The following is a 16,433-nucleotide window of genomic DNA, read 5'->3' as shown; positions in this document are numbered from 1 at the left end:
GGATTTGTGAACAATTTATTCGGATGGAAGTGCTCACAAGTATGCGATTTATTTTCATAGCTTTGCAATAAATAATTTGCGGCAGGTAACATCGGGATGATGAGCAAGCTAGATACTAAGAATGGCAGAAGAATGCCATCCCATATAGTAAACAGAACACTACCCAGAAGTGGACCGCATACGAATCCGACGGAGGCAAATGTTTCCGCGATACCAAACACAGTACCTGCCTGATCAGGAAATTCTTGACATATGGTGGTCAGGGCAGCTACCAAATAAGCTCTTTGGCCGCACCCTTGGAATATTCCGATAATACTCCCCGCGATTACGATGTTTGTCGAATATTTGACTAGTGCCCGCCCAAACTGCAAACATTGCTTGTCCGATTTCAAAACATACTAGTCCACCAAGAAATAGTGCCTTGGTCCCAAAGTGAACTTGATATTTTCCGAAAAACGCGCTGCTCAACGCCATAACGATCAGTACAAGTTGCATAACCAAAGAAGATTCTTCGGGATTTCCACCTCGGCTTACAAAAACTTCCGCCATACTATTGTATGACCAAAACTGAGCAATATCAAAATCATCTTCTGACGAGCCGTGATGTCCTTCCAAATGGACTTCTCTTTAGAACCCGCGACATTTTCATTCGAGTCTTTTACAGCAAAAAGGTTGGTTTCTTCCGAAACGACCTCGGTATCAAAATGTACCATTGTAATTTCTAAGTGCACCGCTGCAATCAGTTCGACATGGCATCGGTTCTGAAATTATGGTAACCCTAGTATAAGCTATTTATAATAGTTTGTCTTTATTTGTGCGAGCGTCGACGTATGCGTAAACCGCATGCGTATTGGCCATTGTTGCGCAATCGATTGAGCATTCACATTCTCACTCTCACTGCGCACTTGCTCAGAGCTTATTCTATAGACGGCATTGTTGCGGCACAACGATAAATCCGTCACGATTCACAATGAAAGGCTGATTTTGAGGGGTTCCAGGAACACCAGCACAATAAAATTTATATTATTTTAATCATTACCCCAGGTGGTAGCTTTCGATCGATACCACTTTTATCAAATTGTGCCTTCGGTAAGCCGGTCATAAACCACCTTCAATTTGCATTTAGCCAAATTTGCGACTGTATTCTTTGAAAAATAAAACACGAAAAGAGAGGTAAGACACAGGTAAGGTAGGTATATACGTACCAAGCCTACGCAAGCCTGTATTTTGACGGTAGCACTATACAAAGCTGAAGAACGTGGATAGTTATGGCGTTGTTTGAATGTCACTTTCACCCCACGGTAGTTCATTTCTTACCGTACACCAGGAAGACAATGTGTATTTGAAAACTGCATTGTCGTACAGGCATCGCCTTGTCCGCTATTCTCTCTGATCAATCAACGTATCGTGCAATCCAATATTTGGTAGCGGGTATACAAGTACGCGACTGATATATTTGTCGCTGGCGAGACAGCAACTTAAATTTGAGGATTTTGAAAAGGGCGCCCGAGCCCCTAACCCAGAATGCGTGTCTGTCTTGACCTCTCAAAACAATGTTGTTTAATACCTGTTATGGCCGTGAGGAAAATTTACTAACAAGTTGCAGCAATATTTATAAATTAAGTACGAAAATAAAAAATTGGAGAGAGAAATAAAAAAAAAGAGAAATATCCTGTACACAAAAAGACATATATGGCTCGCGAGTCATAGGTTCCCGACCGTTGCGGCGTCTACCGATGTCGGATATTGGTTCTCAAAACATGAAACATGTCCCGTTCGAATCTCGTATAGGTTAAAAGATTTGTACTCTGCTGTTGCCAAATTCACAGATCGCGATTCCTCCGTCTGACAAAACGCAGACACCTTGCGGATGGCTCATCTGCCCCGGAGCAGAACCATCGCTACCAAAACAAGTCACGAGCTGTCCGTGTCTCGTGAAAACCTGAACCCGATTGTTGCCGTTGTCACAGACGATAATGTTGCCGTGATAATCTGTGGCAATTCCTTGCGGACTATCGAACTGAGAATCGTTCGTTCCTTTCCTTCCAAACTGGAAAAGATGGCGGCCGTCGTACGAATCGAAAACATGAAGTTTGTGATCGACACTGTCACTGACAACGACCTGAGAAAATGTCAAAGGTCACGAGATGACATGTGGGACTGGCGTGTCAAAACCCACCTTGCCGTTTGAAGTCAATGAAAGATATTGCGGTTTATTCAAACTTTCCGAACCGAACTCTCGAACGAACTTTCCGTCTTCCGAGAAAACTTGAACTCGGCGATTGAGGTCACAAACGTAAATCAGCCCCTTGTCGTTCGCTGCGACTCCAAAAGGGCGGTCCAGTTCTCCATATCCTGAACAAAGATCGACGTCACTATCACCGACCACTCTGATGTCTCTCACACTTCACCTGATCCTATGCTACCGAACGTCCGCACGAACTTTCCTTGTTCGTCGAATATTTGAATTCGGTTGTTGTGACAGTCCGAGGCGACAATCCGACCATGTGACGTCACACACACGTCAAGCACTCGATTGAATTGACCCTCTGCTGTTCCTTCGCTCCCGAAGACTCCCTTCACTTTTCCGTATACGTCGAAGATCTGGAAACACGAATGTTGCAGCCATAGAAGAGTTGTCGAAACAAATCGACGAACCTGAACCCGATTGTTGTCTCTATCTGCGACCACGATATCGTCAGCAGCAGTTGAGCAAATGCCATGTGGACGATTCATCTGTCCTACGGCATCGCCGAATGACCCGAAATATCTGCGTATGGATTTCATTTCAATGAATTAATTTCTAGATTTACGGCGAAACTTTAAAACCATCACTTTTTCACTCGTCCCTTCATTCGATATCGACGCAAGGATTCTTCCGGGTCTCCCACAGTCATTCGTTCTGAACGGAATCATATTGAGAATGAGCCAAAACAGAAAAGCGAACAAACCTGATGTTCGCGGGCCGCCATCTACATGGTCCTGATTTATTAGGAGTCCTTCGGCCGATGAAATGAGTTCCGCATCTGCATATGATAAATATGACGCATACATAACGTATAACTCAAAATTGATGCTGTTCTAATTAGCAAGCATATGTATGTTATATGGTGGACAGCATCGTAGTATTTTCAAGGTTTCGGTTTACTACATATACTGTTTGGGTTCGCGGCTCATTTCTATAACGGCGTAGTCAATAGTCCTTTGAATGTACAATCAATTAGGTTATCTTTGAGCGTTTTGGAAAGTATCAAATAGTTTTCAGGGAATCGCATCACTATTGTGAGAGAAATCGACAATGTCTGATGTAGGCCTGCGTAGCCTATATCACAAATTATGGAATTCGGTATTTTCTCACTCAAGACCCTGAATTCCGCGCTCTAAAGACTTCTCGCAACATACAGCACCCGGGCATACACCGCAAAACGCATGTTGAGATTTTGGGTGGTCTGCAGCCGCGCAATTCGTTAAGTTTGTGCTCGCACTTCGATAAATCGAAACCCGTTGCACCTAGCTAGACAATCAGTCACTCATTTCGATATTGGTACCTCGATTTACGCTCGCAGTTACGGATGTGGACCAGAGGGGTTTGCTGGCGTGGTGACAAATGTACTTGGATGTGTTGTGTACATTGTCAAAACAGACCACGGATCTTCGATAACAAATAAAAACCAACTTCAACCACGCTTGATTTCAGCGGAAAATTATGCATCCACGCAGGGAACTGCTCAGCCTCAACAGTCGCAAGCTGATCAACCATTGATTACGAATTGGGCACAACGTTTCATAGCTAGTCTTCATCGTACGTCGGGTAGACGTTATGCGTTTCGAAATATGAAACAACTAGAGATGGTGTGAACGTGAGGTTCACATTCACGTTCTTTGTGTGAACATCGGAAATTTAGAGGTTCACCTGCACTGCGAACCTTTTTCAAATATTACAATTTTCACTTCATTATAACATCTTTGGTCGAAATTTATTGCATTTCAACTGCGGGCCACACTCTATGCATGGCGCTGGCAGCATAAAAAAATCAACACTAAACGAGCATGCAGATTTCCAATCTCCAAAATTTTACTTGCTCTGCTAAAAAAGTTTGCTCGAAATATCCAGCTTGCCGTTTGAGAATATTTAGTGACTCTCTGCTGCGAGCTTGACCCGCAATAACACAACATCAAGAACGAAATACACAGCATGCAGGTATAGTCAGTAAATGATTATTATTCAACCAATCAATGAAATTGATATCGTTGCCTGATGTAAAAAATATAGCAGGCGTACGGGATCAATCTTGATTTTATATTTTATTGTATCATAAAAACCAAATCCGGGCGATAGGGGTGTTGGGTTGGCTACTGCTGTATAACTTGTTAATGGGGCAATTCGTAATATCGGTAGCAAGTATAGAAACCCGTCTTACACTCTGCTCAATATCAACGTAACAACACTCAGACGCCGTATACATTGCCAGGTCTGGCCTAGACCGTTAAGGCGTAAGCTTAAATTCTCTACCTAGTCCTTGTCGATATTGTTGGCAAAGCCACGGACGATATTGATTTTACGGGATTGTTATATCATTTTATTGCCCCAGTTGATACATTTGGCGACGTTAACGTCAATATGTACTTCAGCATTGTGGCATTATGTGGCCCAAGTCGTCGCTAGGTATCGTGTACGTACATAAATATAGGCTATCACTTCACTGAAATGTAAGGTTGGAATTAGAAATATGACGTCACGTGACGTCATGAGGTTCACGTTCGCGTTCACGCAGAACCTTTCGAAAAGCTTCGCGTTCACACGAGCCTGAACCTTTCAGAGATTCACACCATCCCTAGAAACAACTCGATTTATATAGACCTGCGTACAGGAGAGGATTATTATGTTCGTGGATTTACCTCTTAATCGTTGACAGCAAATTTGTGTATGGAAAGGTCAGTTCTTTCTGACTTGGTCAACATAGCTGAAGTCAAAATCACCAATTCAAAATTGAGGGGGACGTTTTGCCTTCATGCTTGCTGCGTATAGATTAAAGTTAAGATCTTATCGGCATTAAAACAATCGATTCAGAATTAAACTTCTTGATATTGATCGCATGTAGGCAAATTTTCTTTGTTGAAATAGCTGGTATTGGTTTCGTTCAGAATTGATCTAGTTGCTGTCATAGGGTTACCATATTTTTGTGAAGCAAATTCCGGACGCTCGTTAGCGCCCACTAGCGGATTTTAAAATTGAGGTGTACCACTTTGACCGTAAATATGACGTCACACTAATAAAGCATTGCCCATCGACTTTATACACCAGGGGCGTCCAACCTTTTCGGCCAAAGGCCCACGTGACATTTAGGAACCACGGGCCACTTGATGTTAATAACCGTTTGTTAGATAACGGCGAAAACAATACTTATATTACTACGCGCCAAAATCGATTACAATTGTGTCATGAAAAGTCAGTGTGCAGTGCACTCAGGTCCCAACAGCTGCGAAAATTTCTAGAAGTTTATAAACGTATTCGCAGGGTTGTAACCAAGTTACAAGGTTTATAAACCTACTCCTGTATTCGGTCAATAATAATGTCAGTTGCATATATTGCGGGTCGAATCTATACACCGCTAAGCTCATTTGGCAAGGCCTGATTAATCGGTTCTTGGGCATATAAATATCGAATATTTCGGGCTTCGGCAAATATGCGTCTAGCATTTTGCGCAAAGGTTTTATAGCCAACAATCTTTCTGCCATTGCAGACTAGAACATGTTGGACAACACGTTCTCTCATAATTTCGAACATGGTCAGACTCAATTCTGTAAATTGGGCGTATTTTTAACTTTTAATCTTCAGGGGGGTACCAATACTAAAACAAAGAAATCGAGTGACCATAAATCGCGTGGTCAGGCTAATAAAATTTTTAGTTGGCCTTGCCAGTTCACAATAAATTACATGGCTAATTAATTTTTTGTGTTATAACTAATTTCGAGAATTACGTCGCGGGCCACTCAAAACCTTCTCGCGGCCAGATTTGGCCCGCCGGCCTCGGGGTGGCCGCCCCTGGTATACACTATACAGGAATGGAGTGGAACATAGGTCATGAATTGGGTCATCTGTAATGTGAGCTCTGGTGATTGCTACTTGCTAGGGTCTGCAATAGATTCGTCCACGGGCCGGATGAAATCATCTGGACGGCCGTGTCCGGCCTGGCAGGATTGTGTTCGACAGCCCTGCTATACTGTTAGGTCGGTGCGGCTATCTGTTTATGTGTTTTAATCAGGTCCAGAACAACATTTTTTCAGTCCCCTTCCGCCAAAAAAACACTGATCTTGGGCTCACCATAGGGTAGTCGATGTAAATTGTTAGGCACTTACTATATGCATTTGGCTGTTGAATTTTATGTATGAATTCTGTCAATAATATTGATTTTTCCATATATTAGGCTACTATAAAATGCACCAGCAAGTTGCACATCCGGTGATCTCCAGCCTTTCATTGTCGCGACCTCATTTCCCACTTGAAAATATCCCGTGGCAAAGCTCAAAACTTGATAAGCTGATTACTAAAATTATTCAGCTAGCCTAAACTTACTCACGGCCTAGGAAGCTGATTACGTCAACATCATCGCGATCCCCAGATAAAGGCGAACTACCCCAAGATTTGGAACCACTGTCTGTGACTGAAGCATCCAATCGGCCTTAAACAACTCTAGGAATATACCGTTTGCTGACTTATTTCAGTAAATGATGGCTATTTAAATTTATTTTGATTGCATAAGTTGGTGAGGTTGGTTCCTGGTGCCCATACTAATATCACTATACGTTGCATTAACTCGCGCGCGGCGCGAAGAACAATTTTGAATAGCATAAATCTGCTTGAAAATAATATTGTTTATATTGATTTACGAAAAACTTTTGAGCCTGCTTCAAGCCTTCAAAATTCCGGACATTTAGGCAAATTTTAGAAATTCCTCCCGGACGCAGATTTTTCAGTGAAATTCCGGACATGTCCGGGAAATTCCGGACGTATGGCAACCCTATCATAGTGGCGATTTCAAAGCCGCAGATTCCCGAGCAGTGATGTGTGTGATGCAAACTCATGCACATCGGTTGGAATCAAGGCTGTAACCAACTCATAAGGTTCCGAGTTACAAGTCAATTACAATTACAGTTCTGAATCGAGTCACGTCGAGTCAGTCACCGACTTAAGTCCTAGGGAATTTGAGCACGGGTATGGGCATTCTACCACAGAGTAGGCTAGTAGATGCATAATTGAGGTGGTCAGTATCTGGAGCGAACAGCGTGGTACTGAATAGGAGGCATCAAATACATGGACAATTGGACGTCAGTGACGTGTGGTCAGAAGAGGCAAGTGAGGCAGTGCCTCGCCTGTCGCCATGATGAGTACAGGAAAATTGTGAATATCTTCAATGATTATTGATATTTGCTGTCGATGTTCATGAATAACTAAATTTGAGCATTTTTCATCCAACATCACCAATTTCCATATTTAAAAAATACAGCCAGAAAGGCTAGGTGAGGCACGTAAGGAGTAGTATCGATCGTTGGTGAGGTGGATGGGGGTCTTATGGGCCCGCTGGTGACCCGCCCGAAACTCGTGTTGGCGACCCCACCCTTTTATACCCCCCTATCGCTGATGACCTGCCATGTATTCTTATGGGATCTCTGGTGATGCCACCCTTTCAGGTATAGGTTGTGGCAGTGTTGGGATCAAGTCACGAGTCATTTCGAGTCATTGCACATTTTTACTCGAGTCAAGTCAAGTCAATCAATTTTTGGAGGTGACTCGAGTCAAGTCGAGTCAAGTCAAGTCAAGTCACGAGTCAAGTCACAATACATGTCAAGTTGCCTTTTCGAAGTATGAGGCATGATTAAGTCATTGCATTTTGTTAGCTGTCTGAAATACAGATTGAGTGGTCATTGATTTTGAAACGATGAACGAAAGAGTTAAATATACACGCAAGAAGGCGCTGTATCGCTCATATATACGTAGAACTGTAACTGTAACTGAACGTAGTAATTACATAGCAGTTTATAGTTACCTGCTAAAATTGAGAATACAGAAACGAATTGATAATATGCAATAAGGTGCAACCCATTTACAAATTGATATGATACAATTCGAGCCTGCGCCAATGGCTGAAGACTACATAAACTATATCCGAATACGATATCAATGAAACAAAAGGTTTGGTTATGTTAAGAACAGAAATAGACATTTTGCTATTAAATTACTTTACTGTACAATTTTCCGACAACGTAAGCTGTAAGCTTCGATCACTTATAGTTTGCAGTCAATTTATTTGGGAGAGAACAATAGCGGCTCAGTAAACGCACGATCATTGAATGATTGGTCGCTCTCACGGGTTACACCAGCGTTTGGCGAACAATCCGAACATATGCAAGATACGGTGATTTTTATCGACACCGATTACATGATGACTTGAAATTGACTCGTGAATTTTGCTCTGAGTCACGAGTCAATCCACTTTTTTGATACGGCGAGTCAAGTCAAGTAAAGTCATTTTAACAAAGTGACTCGAGTCAAGTCCGAATATTAACAATCACAGATCACTGTACGACGTACGTACACCCTCAAAATTGCCAACGAATGTGAAATTCGGCTTTATTACGTATAATGGCAGCGCAGAAAAACAATACCCAGGCGATGCACAATCGAATCTGCCTCATTTACTATTCGCTAACCATTGGACAATCGCAGCACAGTGAAACGCCATATCGAATTCGGAAACCGACACTGCTGTTTGAATTGTACAACTGTACAGTAGCGACGGCATTTACGTAATGAGGACCAAGCTAATTCCCTTACTGTTGTAACTGTTATGCATTTTCCATCCATATCTACCCATGGCCTACTACAACAGTAGGCTATGACCTACCTTAAATTGACGATTATGATAGCTATAGTTACATAGCCTGCGTTGTCGCTGTTTGTGACTTTTGTGGTGTTTTCGACTGCAATAGTCATTTACACCAGGTCGATATTTCATGCCATAATACCATATCGGCCGACTTGTAGCACTGCAAACTTATAGGATTTTGTAAGGCACCGCTAATACGCGGATCAGATGGCGAGAACGGGCCCATAGATAGCCTGCGTCTGAAGATAGGTAATGTGATAAGAAACAGGTCGCCAACTCCATTAGCTAACCTTTAGGTTTTATATATTTGCGAATCTTATTCTAAAGAAATCTGCATTCCCAATCATGGATATAACCCTGATTTTCCACAGTCTGAATGATATTTTCCACCATTTTAGTTTGATGCTATAGTGAGTGACATATATAGTTTTGCTGATACAACAGTGTCCGTTTCAATCTTGTAAAAAGAAGATTGGACGAGAATAGTACAATAGAAATTAGGACCGTAAACACTATATTTTTCGGTTTTCCTTTCATCCTTTCCATTGAGCAATCTGTATTAAATCGATTATTATAACTGAATATTTCCCTAAAGGAAACATGGAATATGTATTGTGAAATGTAGAATTGTAACGGCCAACAACTAACAAGGTGCAGATAATGCTCTTGCCGACCCGCTTTCTCTTGCTGCTGCTGCTGTTGTTATTCACGCCCTCTAGTATCTTTATGAGGTACCTTATGCGCGGGCGTGTGTGTGTGTGTGTGTGTGTGTGTGTGTGTGTGTGCGCGCGTCCAAGTACAGAGCCTTGGGGTTCACTGCTGGTTAGGAGATGCGGGGAGGGGACATGGTGTCGAGAGTTGAAAAGAAATGTTGGCGCCCGTTGGGTATAACTTTCCATAAGCTCTAGTTGGGTACCCCACACCCCATAAGCCGCTAATTTCGAAAAGAGAACACACTGATCTACTCTACGTAGTCAAACGCCGTTTCAAGATCGAGAAATATACAAAAACTGTCGTGTTTTGCCTGATTCGCTATAGCGTATCACGTGAGCGCTGCCACGCCCCATGGGCGATCATAGTGCTTCCAGCGCAGTAATCATTCATTTCTGTACCTGACCTTAACTAGCAAGGGTCAATCGTTTGTTTATGGTGTCATCACTATTACTCGGTATTTTGTTAATAAAAGCCTACCATAAGTTCATTCGTCTGGTTTATCACATAAACCACACATCGTTTATATAAGATATCATAGTACTGTTGAACCATTGTTATCAGGGCATGTATGGTTTTGATGGATTTGGCGCAAGCCAAATTGGCGAAGAGAAACGATCGACTTGATGACAAGGTATGAGGATATGGGCGGGTTGGTAGTTGGTGACGTCAGCCCTATAGCTTCGTATTCTCTGGCTGCTTACAGATATCTTGAGTAAACCTGAATCTCTATCACGAAAATGAAAAATGGGCGATAAAATGATCAATGTGCACGTCAGTCGAACATTCTTTTGTAACAGCTTTCTCGCTCGTAGTCAATTCCATAAACATATTGGACAATCATTAGGTTATCCCCATAATTCATACGTTATCATGCAGTCGTGATACCTTTTTCTTCCTAGCGGCAGAAAATATTTCGAGGTAGCACACCTCAGGTGGACATCCGCCACGGCCTATAGAGTGATCAGGATACGTGATTTTGATAGAACACCAATGCTTCTTACTTGCAGGAGTCACCACGGTGTGATTTTCTCCTAAAGTGTCAGTCCATATCTCCTTATCCTTGGCGTTTCTTAGAGACCCATCCTTAGCTACGATTACATTCCGGCCGTTATACACTTGAAAGTTGGCATGGGGGATGTCTGACCCGATCTTTATTGTCACAAAGACATGTCCATCAGCACCGAACGCAGCAAATCCGAGATGGGAACCAGGCTTTATGATCGAAAAACCAGGATCATGCGTCACATAGTTTCTTTTTTGACCTGTTCAAAGGTCAAGATTTACATGTAAATGTCTGGTAAAATTGGAATAAGTTGTGTGTTGATGACTGCGTAATTGTAGATACTCACGAATATTGTGCGCTACTCCCGCTGCCACTGGAAGACCACTCGCGCCGACCTGCGCTTCGATAGCTATTTCTTCCTCATATACCTCAATGCTATTCGTTTTTACGCATGCCTGGATATCTTTACCGTAGCCATTAGCAACGTGCGTCATGGGCCTACTGTTGCACTGAATGCACTGCCCTGCAGTCAACAAAATTGAATAACTTACAGGTTTACCATCACCAATATTGAAATATATAATGTAGACTCACCCATATCAGTTTTCGCTGTTAAAACCTCATGCTTTCAAGTAGTTTTGCACGATTAAAATAGTGACAGTATTTCTAGATCTAAAGGGAAGATAAACAATCATACGAGCTGTGTGTATTTGAGGGTTTCAATGACTTTGCGCATATCTGTCTAGTCGCTGCTGAAGTAAATACGAATATAGTTAAGGATAAGTGCATCTGTGTTGAGTAGGGCTTAGTGTTGTCTATCACATCAATGTAGGGCATGGTGTCAAACATACGACTCGTTGGTCGTATCCGGCCCGCCAAGCGATTTAATCCGGCCCACGAATAAGTTTGGAGCAAATGAAAAAATGCTTGTATTATCCAGCGCACTTGTGACAAAAGTTGAGATCTTAAGTAAGAAATACTTTGACGTAAATAATCCCCCAAGACGGCAAATGTCGAACAAATGTTCATAGGCATGATTATAAGCATCGGACGACACAGCGTTGAGTTTTCACGCAACATCCTGGGAAGGAAAAAAAGTGCACACTGACTTCAGAATGTATTTTAAAAATGTAACAAAATTGTTATTCGCAAAGGCGAAAACGCCAATGCGAAACCGTATATGTATGGTACACGAATATTATAAGATACAATTCAAATATCTTTGGTCGCACCGTTGTATACCCCAGTCTGACCCAAAAGACCCCCGACCAGGCCCCATCTCCGGTTTTCATAGAAACCCGAATGATGGAATCAAATTCAATCGTCCGCGTTTATAGGTAAATCTGTTGTATTTCTCACAATGAATATGCAGGGCCAACGTCGCATCACCGAGTAACAAATGAAGGAGCATAGAGACATGCCAATGTATATTAATGTTTGAGCTCCTATTTTGGTGTTTTCTAACTGATGATCCGCCAATCATCGTATTTTTGCCAATTACGTTGTTAGCGAATATGGTCGTTGCTAACATAGAGCTATGCGATCTACTATTGGACTTTTATATATAGCTTTGATAATAAGGCATTCCAGTGAAGAAAAAAATCGTGTGGATTTGACGGTATCATCTTGAAATCTTTGATTGGCCCGGCCCGCAAGGTAAAAAATGTCTGAAGCGGGCCCGTTACCCAAGTTGAGTTCTGTGGTTCGCATTTGGCCAATGGGTTGCAGCCTTACCTTGAACACATACATACAAACGCCTATAAAACTATTGTATACTGAAGGTTAAGGTGCTTTCGGACCACAATGAAATACATGGGACATTTTCGTGTATACTATTTCGTTCATTGACCCTGACATACGATCTAGTCCTGCCAATGGGCCCAAGGATTTAATCTAGTTTTGACGATATGGATTGTTCAAAATTGCAAGAAAACTCTGTGAGGAGGTTATTCTTATCCAATCCCCGAACTGACATCAGATGTTATATCCGTTATGGCTGAAGTCTTCACGATTGATGTCAGAAATTGATATTTCACTTTGAAATTCGTTTTCAAATCACGTGTGATTCTAAATCTTCATACGTCTAGTCCGTGTCAAGTCATGTCATTTTAGTCTGTGACTCGAGTCAAGTCAAGTAATTCGGAAAACTTGAATACCGTTTTCCCGGCGTACGTTTCTCTACCACAACCGCATTCATATCGTTTTTAGGGGAAGCGAGTGGCGCAGTTGGTTAAACACTGCATGCGGTCACGACACCAACGGACGTTGGTTCTGACCAACTTCTACGTGTCGGAGGCTTCTCTGGGCTCCTCATCGCCAACCTCACAAGTACGGTAGTGCATTAAAAAGTCCAGGCTGAAAGTGAGCCGCGCTAGAAGTCGGCAGCAAAGACCACGATGGGGACGAATGGGAGCGAGAGAGACTGAACTGATTGAGAGAAAGAGTGAAATGTCGTCGCCAAGAATACAAAAAGTCAAAGAAATATGAACATTACTAAAAATTCCTGTCGTGGTGCACAAAGCCTGAAAAAGGCGAAAAGCGCCACTGTAAATGTGCCATTAATAATAATAATAATATCGTTTGTAATTTGATCGGAGTTCGTTCAGAGTTCGTTCGGAGTAGTTCCTAATGTAATTCATCCTGATAACCTTTTAATAGTATTACAGTGATAGGCGTATTATATTTTTCGAAGATTAAGACAATTAACATTTAGATTTCCAACAGATGTAGACAACAGTATACGCATGAATCTACTATTTAGACCAGTGTCTCCCAAACTTTTTTGAGCTACCGCCCCCCTGGACAACGAATAAAGTGCCACCGCCCCCCGACACCCCCCTCACCACGTCTAATCATAAAACGAATTTTTTTCTACATTTAGTACAGCTAATATTGAGACGGATGAAGATAGTGCATCAATATCATAATTCTCGTCATATTGGGTTAACGTTTTGATAGGAACACTATCAGTCTAAAATCTCCAGTATTCACTTCATGTAGGCCTACTGGCTAGTAAGTTTCTGCTGTGAGTCAGAAAATATTCACGGCGCTGAGAACGTTCTATCAAATATGCGCTGGGAAGGGTAACGACGAAAAAGTCAACCCGACTGCAGTGAGAGTTTTTATTTTTATTCAATTGTGTACCCAGAACGATTGATTGGAGAAATTGAACTTTTGGTTGAACTCGAAATTGTTCTACACTACAACTAGGGTTACGATACTTTGGGAATCTGAAAAGATGACGCTTTTTCAAAATTTCCAGACTTATAATGATGGAGTAAAGTCCGGAAAAATGGTAAATTTTTCCCGAGTTTGTGGCTAATTGACTAAAAAAGGTCATTTTTCTTGCTCAGGTCCCGAAAAAACAGCCAGACCGTCACTAGAGCGCTGATTTCCTATATCTCAGTCCAATTTCCATGAACATTTAACAAAAAAATTTAAAAAAAGAGACAAATTGTCATGAAAGAGGACGTTTAGGCGTCTTCCGAGGACACTTTCAAAAAAGTCACAAAAGAGGACAAATCCTCTTAAAAGAGGACGAATGGTAACCGTTACTACGGGCGTATGATACCCCTGGCTACAATGTACTTAGCTGCTCAAACATTTCATGCCTGGAAATTTCACAGAGTAGATTGATTATCCGGTGAAGAATTTCTAATTGGAACATATCCTGGAACCAAATCACCCATCCTCGTGTAATTTTGCGAGATGATTGATTCATGTTTGTCCATCAAAATCAGGTATTCGAGCTGAACCGGTAACTCAAAGCAAGCTTGAAAATTTGACGTGTCGCAAAATTCCGGTGAATTATCACCGACATGTCAGCGAATACGGTCAGAGTCAAGTAGGAGTGATGCCGTTTCTCGCTACCAGAACGCCGTGTCGAAGGCCGCGGTGACAGCGCTGTGGAAAATCCACGATAGTTTGAAACAGATAATAAAATCATGCAAGACAATTTCTCTCAAAAAGCCATCACATCTTGCAGTGAGCAACAACTGCTCAAATACACTTCGTAGTTCTCACAGCAGCACACAATGAACCACGCTTTTCTGGGATGCTGCCGACTGCTAAATTAGTCCATTGATGAGAAGGAATAGCATTGACAAGTAGCAATGGATTTTTCTGGTACAGCTTAATAAATAGACGAACGACCCTAAATTGCCCTGACGGACCGAATCTAGTATGCATTTTTACTGCGAATCTAGCCTCTTTATTGATGAATATTTACTGCGAATCTAACCTCTTTATTAATCAATCGTTTCAGCACTATACGCAGCAGTTGACTTCTAAACCTACACCGCCCGCATTTGCTCTCAGCGCCCCCCTACCGCCCAATTTTCAAGCCAGCGCCCCCCAATCGCCCATTTCATGGCCAGCGCCACCTTCACGCTCGCCAACGCCCCCAGGGGGGCGCTGGCGCCCACTTTGGGAACCACTGATTTAGACGCTTTTGCGTCAGTTGGTGTTGCAGGCGTATTACCGATGGCGTAGTATAGCCTGGTTGATAATTGTTGAGGTAAAGATTCATACCAAATTTGAGACTTTCGTCAGTTGTTCGAGATCGTAGGTTCGTCTTGGTGCTCTTTTTGTATGCGAGGACTCTTGATTACATGCGTAGGTGGAGCCAAACATGGTCACTACAGCATTCAGTACATACCCACTGTATGGTGTTATACGTCAGTGACGTAGGGCCCACGGAGTGACGAAAATTGTGAAACCTTCAATGATTATTATTGGTATTTTCTATCGATGTTCATGAATGACTAGATTTTGAACATTCAACTCCCAAAATCACGCACTTAACATAATAATTGTTCGAAAATAAAACGCGAAAGGAGAGCTAGGGCACAGGTGAGGCACAGTCGGGCCAAGCCTCAACCGTGACAGTACAATTCATCAAAAATAGTTTACCATTCATAATAACTGATATTATTTGAATGTAGCTGTCGCATTGATTCCGAAAATCTAAATATTGATCGCCTTTCAAATTCCAATGTATTCGGCAGTAACTCATCGTTTCGCTCTACGTCAACATTTTAACAGCTGTGCTAGAAAATCTATACTTACCGTAGGCTACGTATAAGACTCGCGACACCTTGGGGTCTTCAAAAAGGACACTTTTTTCTCAAATCGTACTGGCTACGTGATAAAATTGTTGGGTTACCTAATTAAATGCTGCACATCAAATTTGGAAATGCATAACCTGGCCACCGTAAATACTATTTTATTGAAATCTGAATTTTGGAGTATTTGGTTTTATTAAGGTCAGTCTTGAGATGTCTTGAGATCTTGACTTCCGAAAGGTTGTCCGTTTAGGGGATGGCGGCCTTTTTGCATTGTACCTCCATTGCTTCAATCACCGGAATCTAATTGTCGTGTTCAAGCCTAGTATCCGATGCATAATCACGGTGGCGATGGGATTCTTGGGGCCGCAGACTCAAGGCCCCTCAAAACCAAATTATACAGACTCAAGTCACCTATAACGAGAAAAAGAAGTAACTAGGTGCAAAACGGGTTGGGTATTCTATGTGACCACATAGATACCCAATCATCTGGGTTGGCAGACTGCTGTGTGAAAAATCACCGTGGAAAAACATCTCCATTCCCTAGTATCCCTACATGGAGAGGTGGGCTGCGGTCCTTCCAGACCCTTAAATATGAGCATCGTTTCTATATAGACAGCCTGACAATTTTATGAGGTGAGCAGAAAATTCTGAGATATTTTTATTTAATTTTACATGATAAATAAAAACAAACTTTCTTCTCTTGTAGCAATGCGCCTACTGGTTGGAATTAAACCAAATTTCGTGTGCAGCATCTACACTGTT

At 42.0% G+C, this 16,433-nt stretch overlaps 2 protein-coding genes across 2 annotated transcripts in view; one reads left to right on the top strand and one right to left on the bottom strand.

Annotated features, from left to right (window-relative positions):
• The window catches only part of LOC145451651 (solute carrier family 35 member H1-like), a 90,762-nt gene that overhangs the window by 38,662 nt on the left and 35,667 nt on the right, over positions 1 to 16,433 (top strand). The gene's annotated exons all lie outside the window — the stretch shown is intronic.
• On the bottom strand, positions 1,553 to 16,428 carry LOC145451788 (uncharacterized). Its single transcript, XM_080330023.1, has 9 exons — positions 11,200 to 16,428; positions 10,952 to 11,128; positions 10,604 to 10,864; positions 2,952 to 3,026; positions 2,836 to 2,902; positions 2,659 to 2,770; positions 2,412 to 2,604; positions 2,180 to 2,355; positions 1,553 to 2,122 (listed from the first exon to the last, which is right to left on the bottom strand). The coding sequence occupies exons 1-9, from the start codon at positions 11,201 to 11,203 to the stop codon at positions 1,793 to 1,795; spliced, it is 1,395 nt and encodes a 464-aa protein (XP_080186149.1). The 5' UTR covers positions 11,204 to 16,428; the 3' UTR covers positions 1,553 to 1,792.

This window comes from Botryllus schlosseri, chromosome 12, assembly GCF_051294905.1.
Source record: "Botryllus schlosseri isolate E-star chromosome 12, Bs_hap1, whole genome shotgun sequence".
NCBI lineage: Eukaryota > Metazoa > Chordata > Ascidiacea > Stolidobranchia > Styelidae > Botryllus > Botryllus schlosseri.
Note: the sequence above shows the minus strand (reverse complement) of the source record. Positions and strands in the feature narration are given on the sequence as shown.

Excerpts from the sequence above, each read along its gene's own strand:
- LOC145451788 (XM_080330023.1), bottom strand. Across the intron at positions 2,771-2,835 it reads ATGAAGGGACGAGTGAAAAA|ATATTTCGGGTCATTCGGCG; the intron begins GTGATGGTTTTA and ends ATCCATACGCAG. Across the intron at positions 2,356-2,411 it reads GTTCGGTAGCATAGGATCAG|GATATGGAGAACTGGACCGC; the intron begins GTGAAGTGTGAG and ends ATCTTTGTTCAG.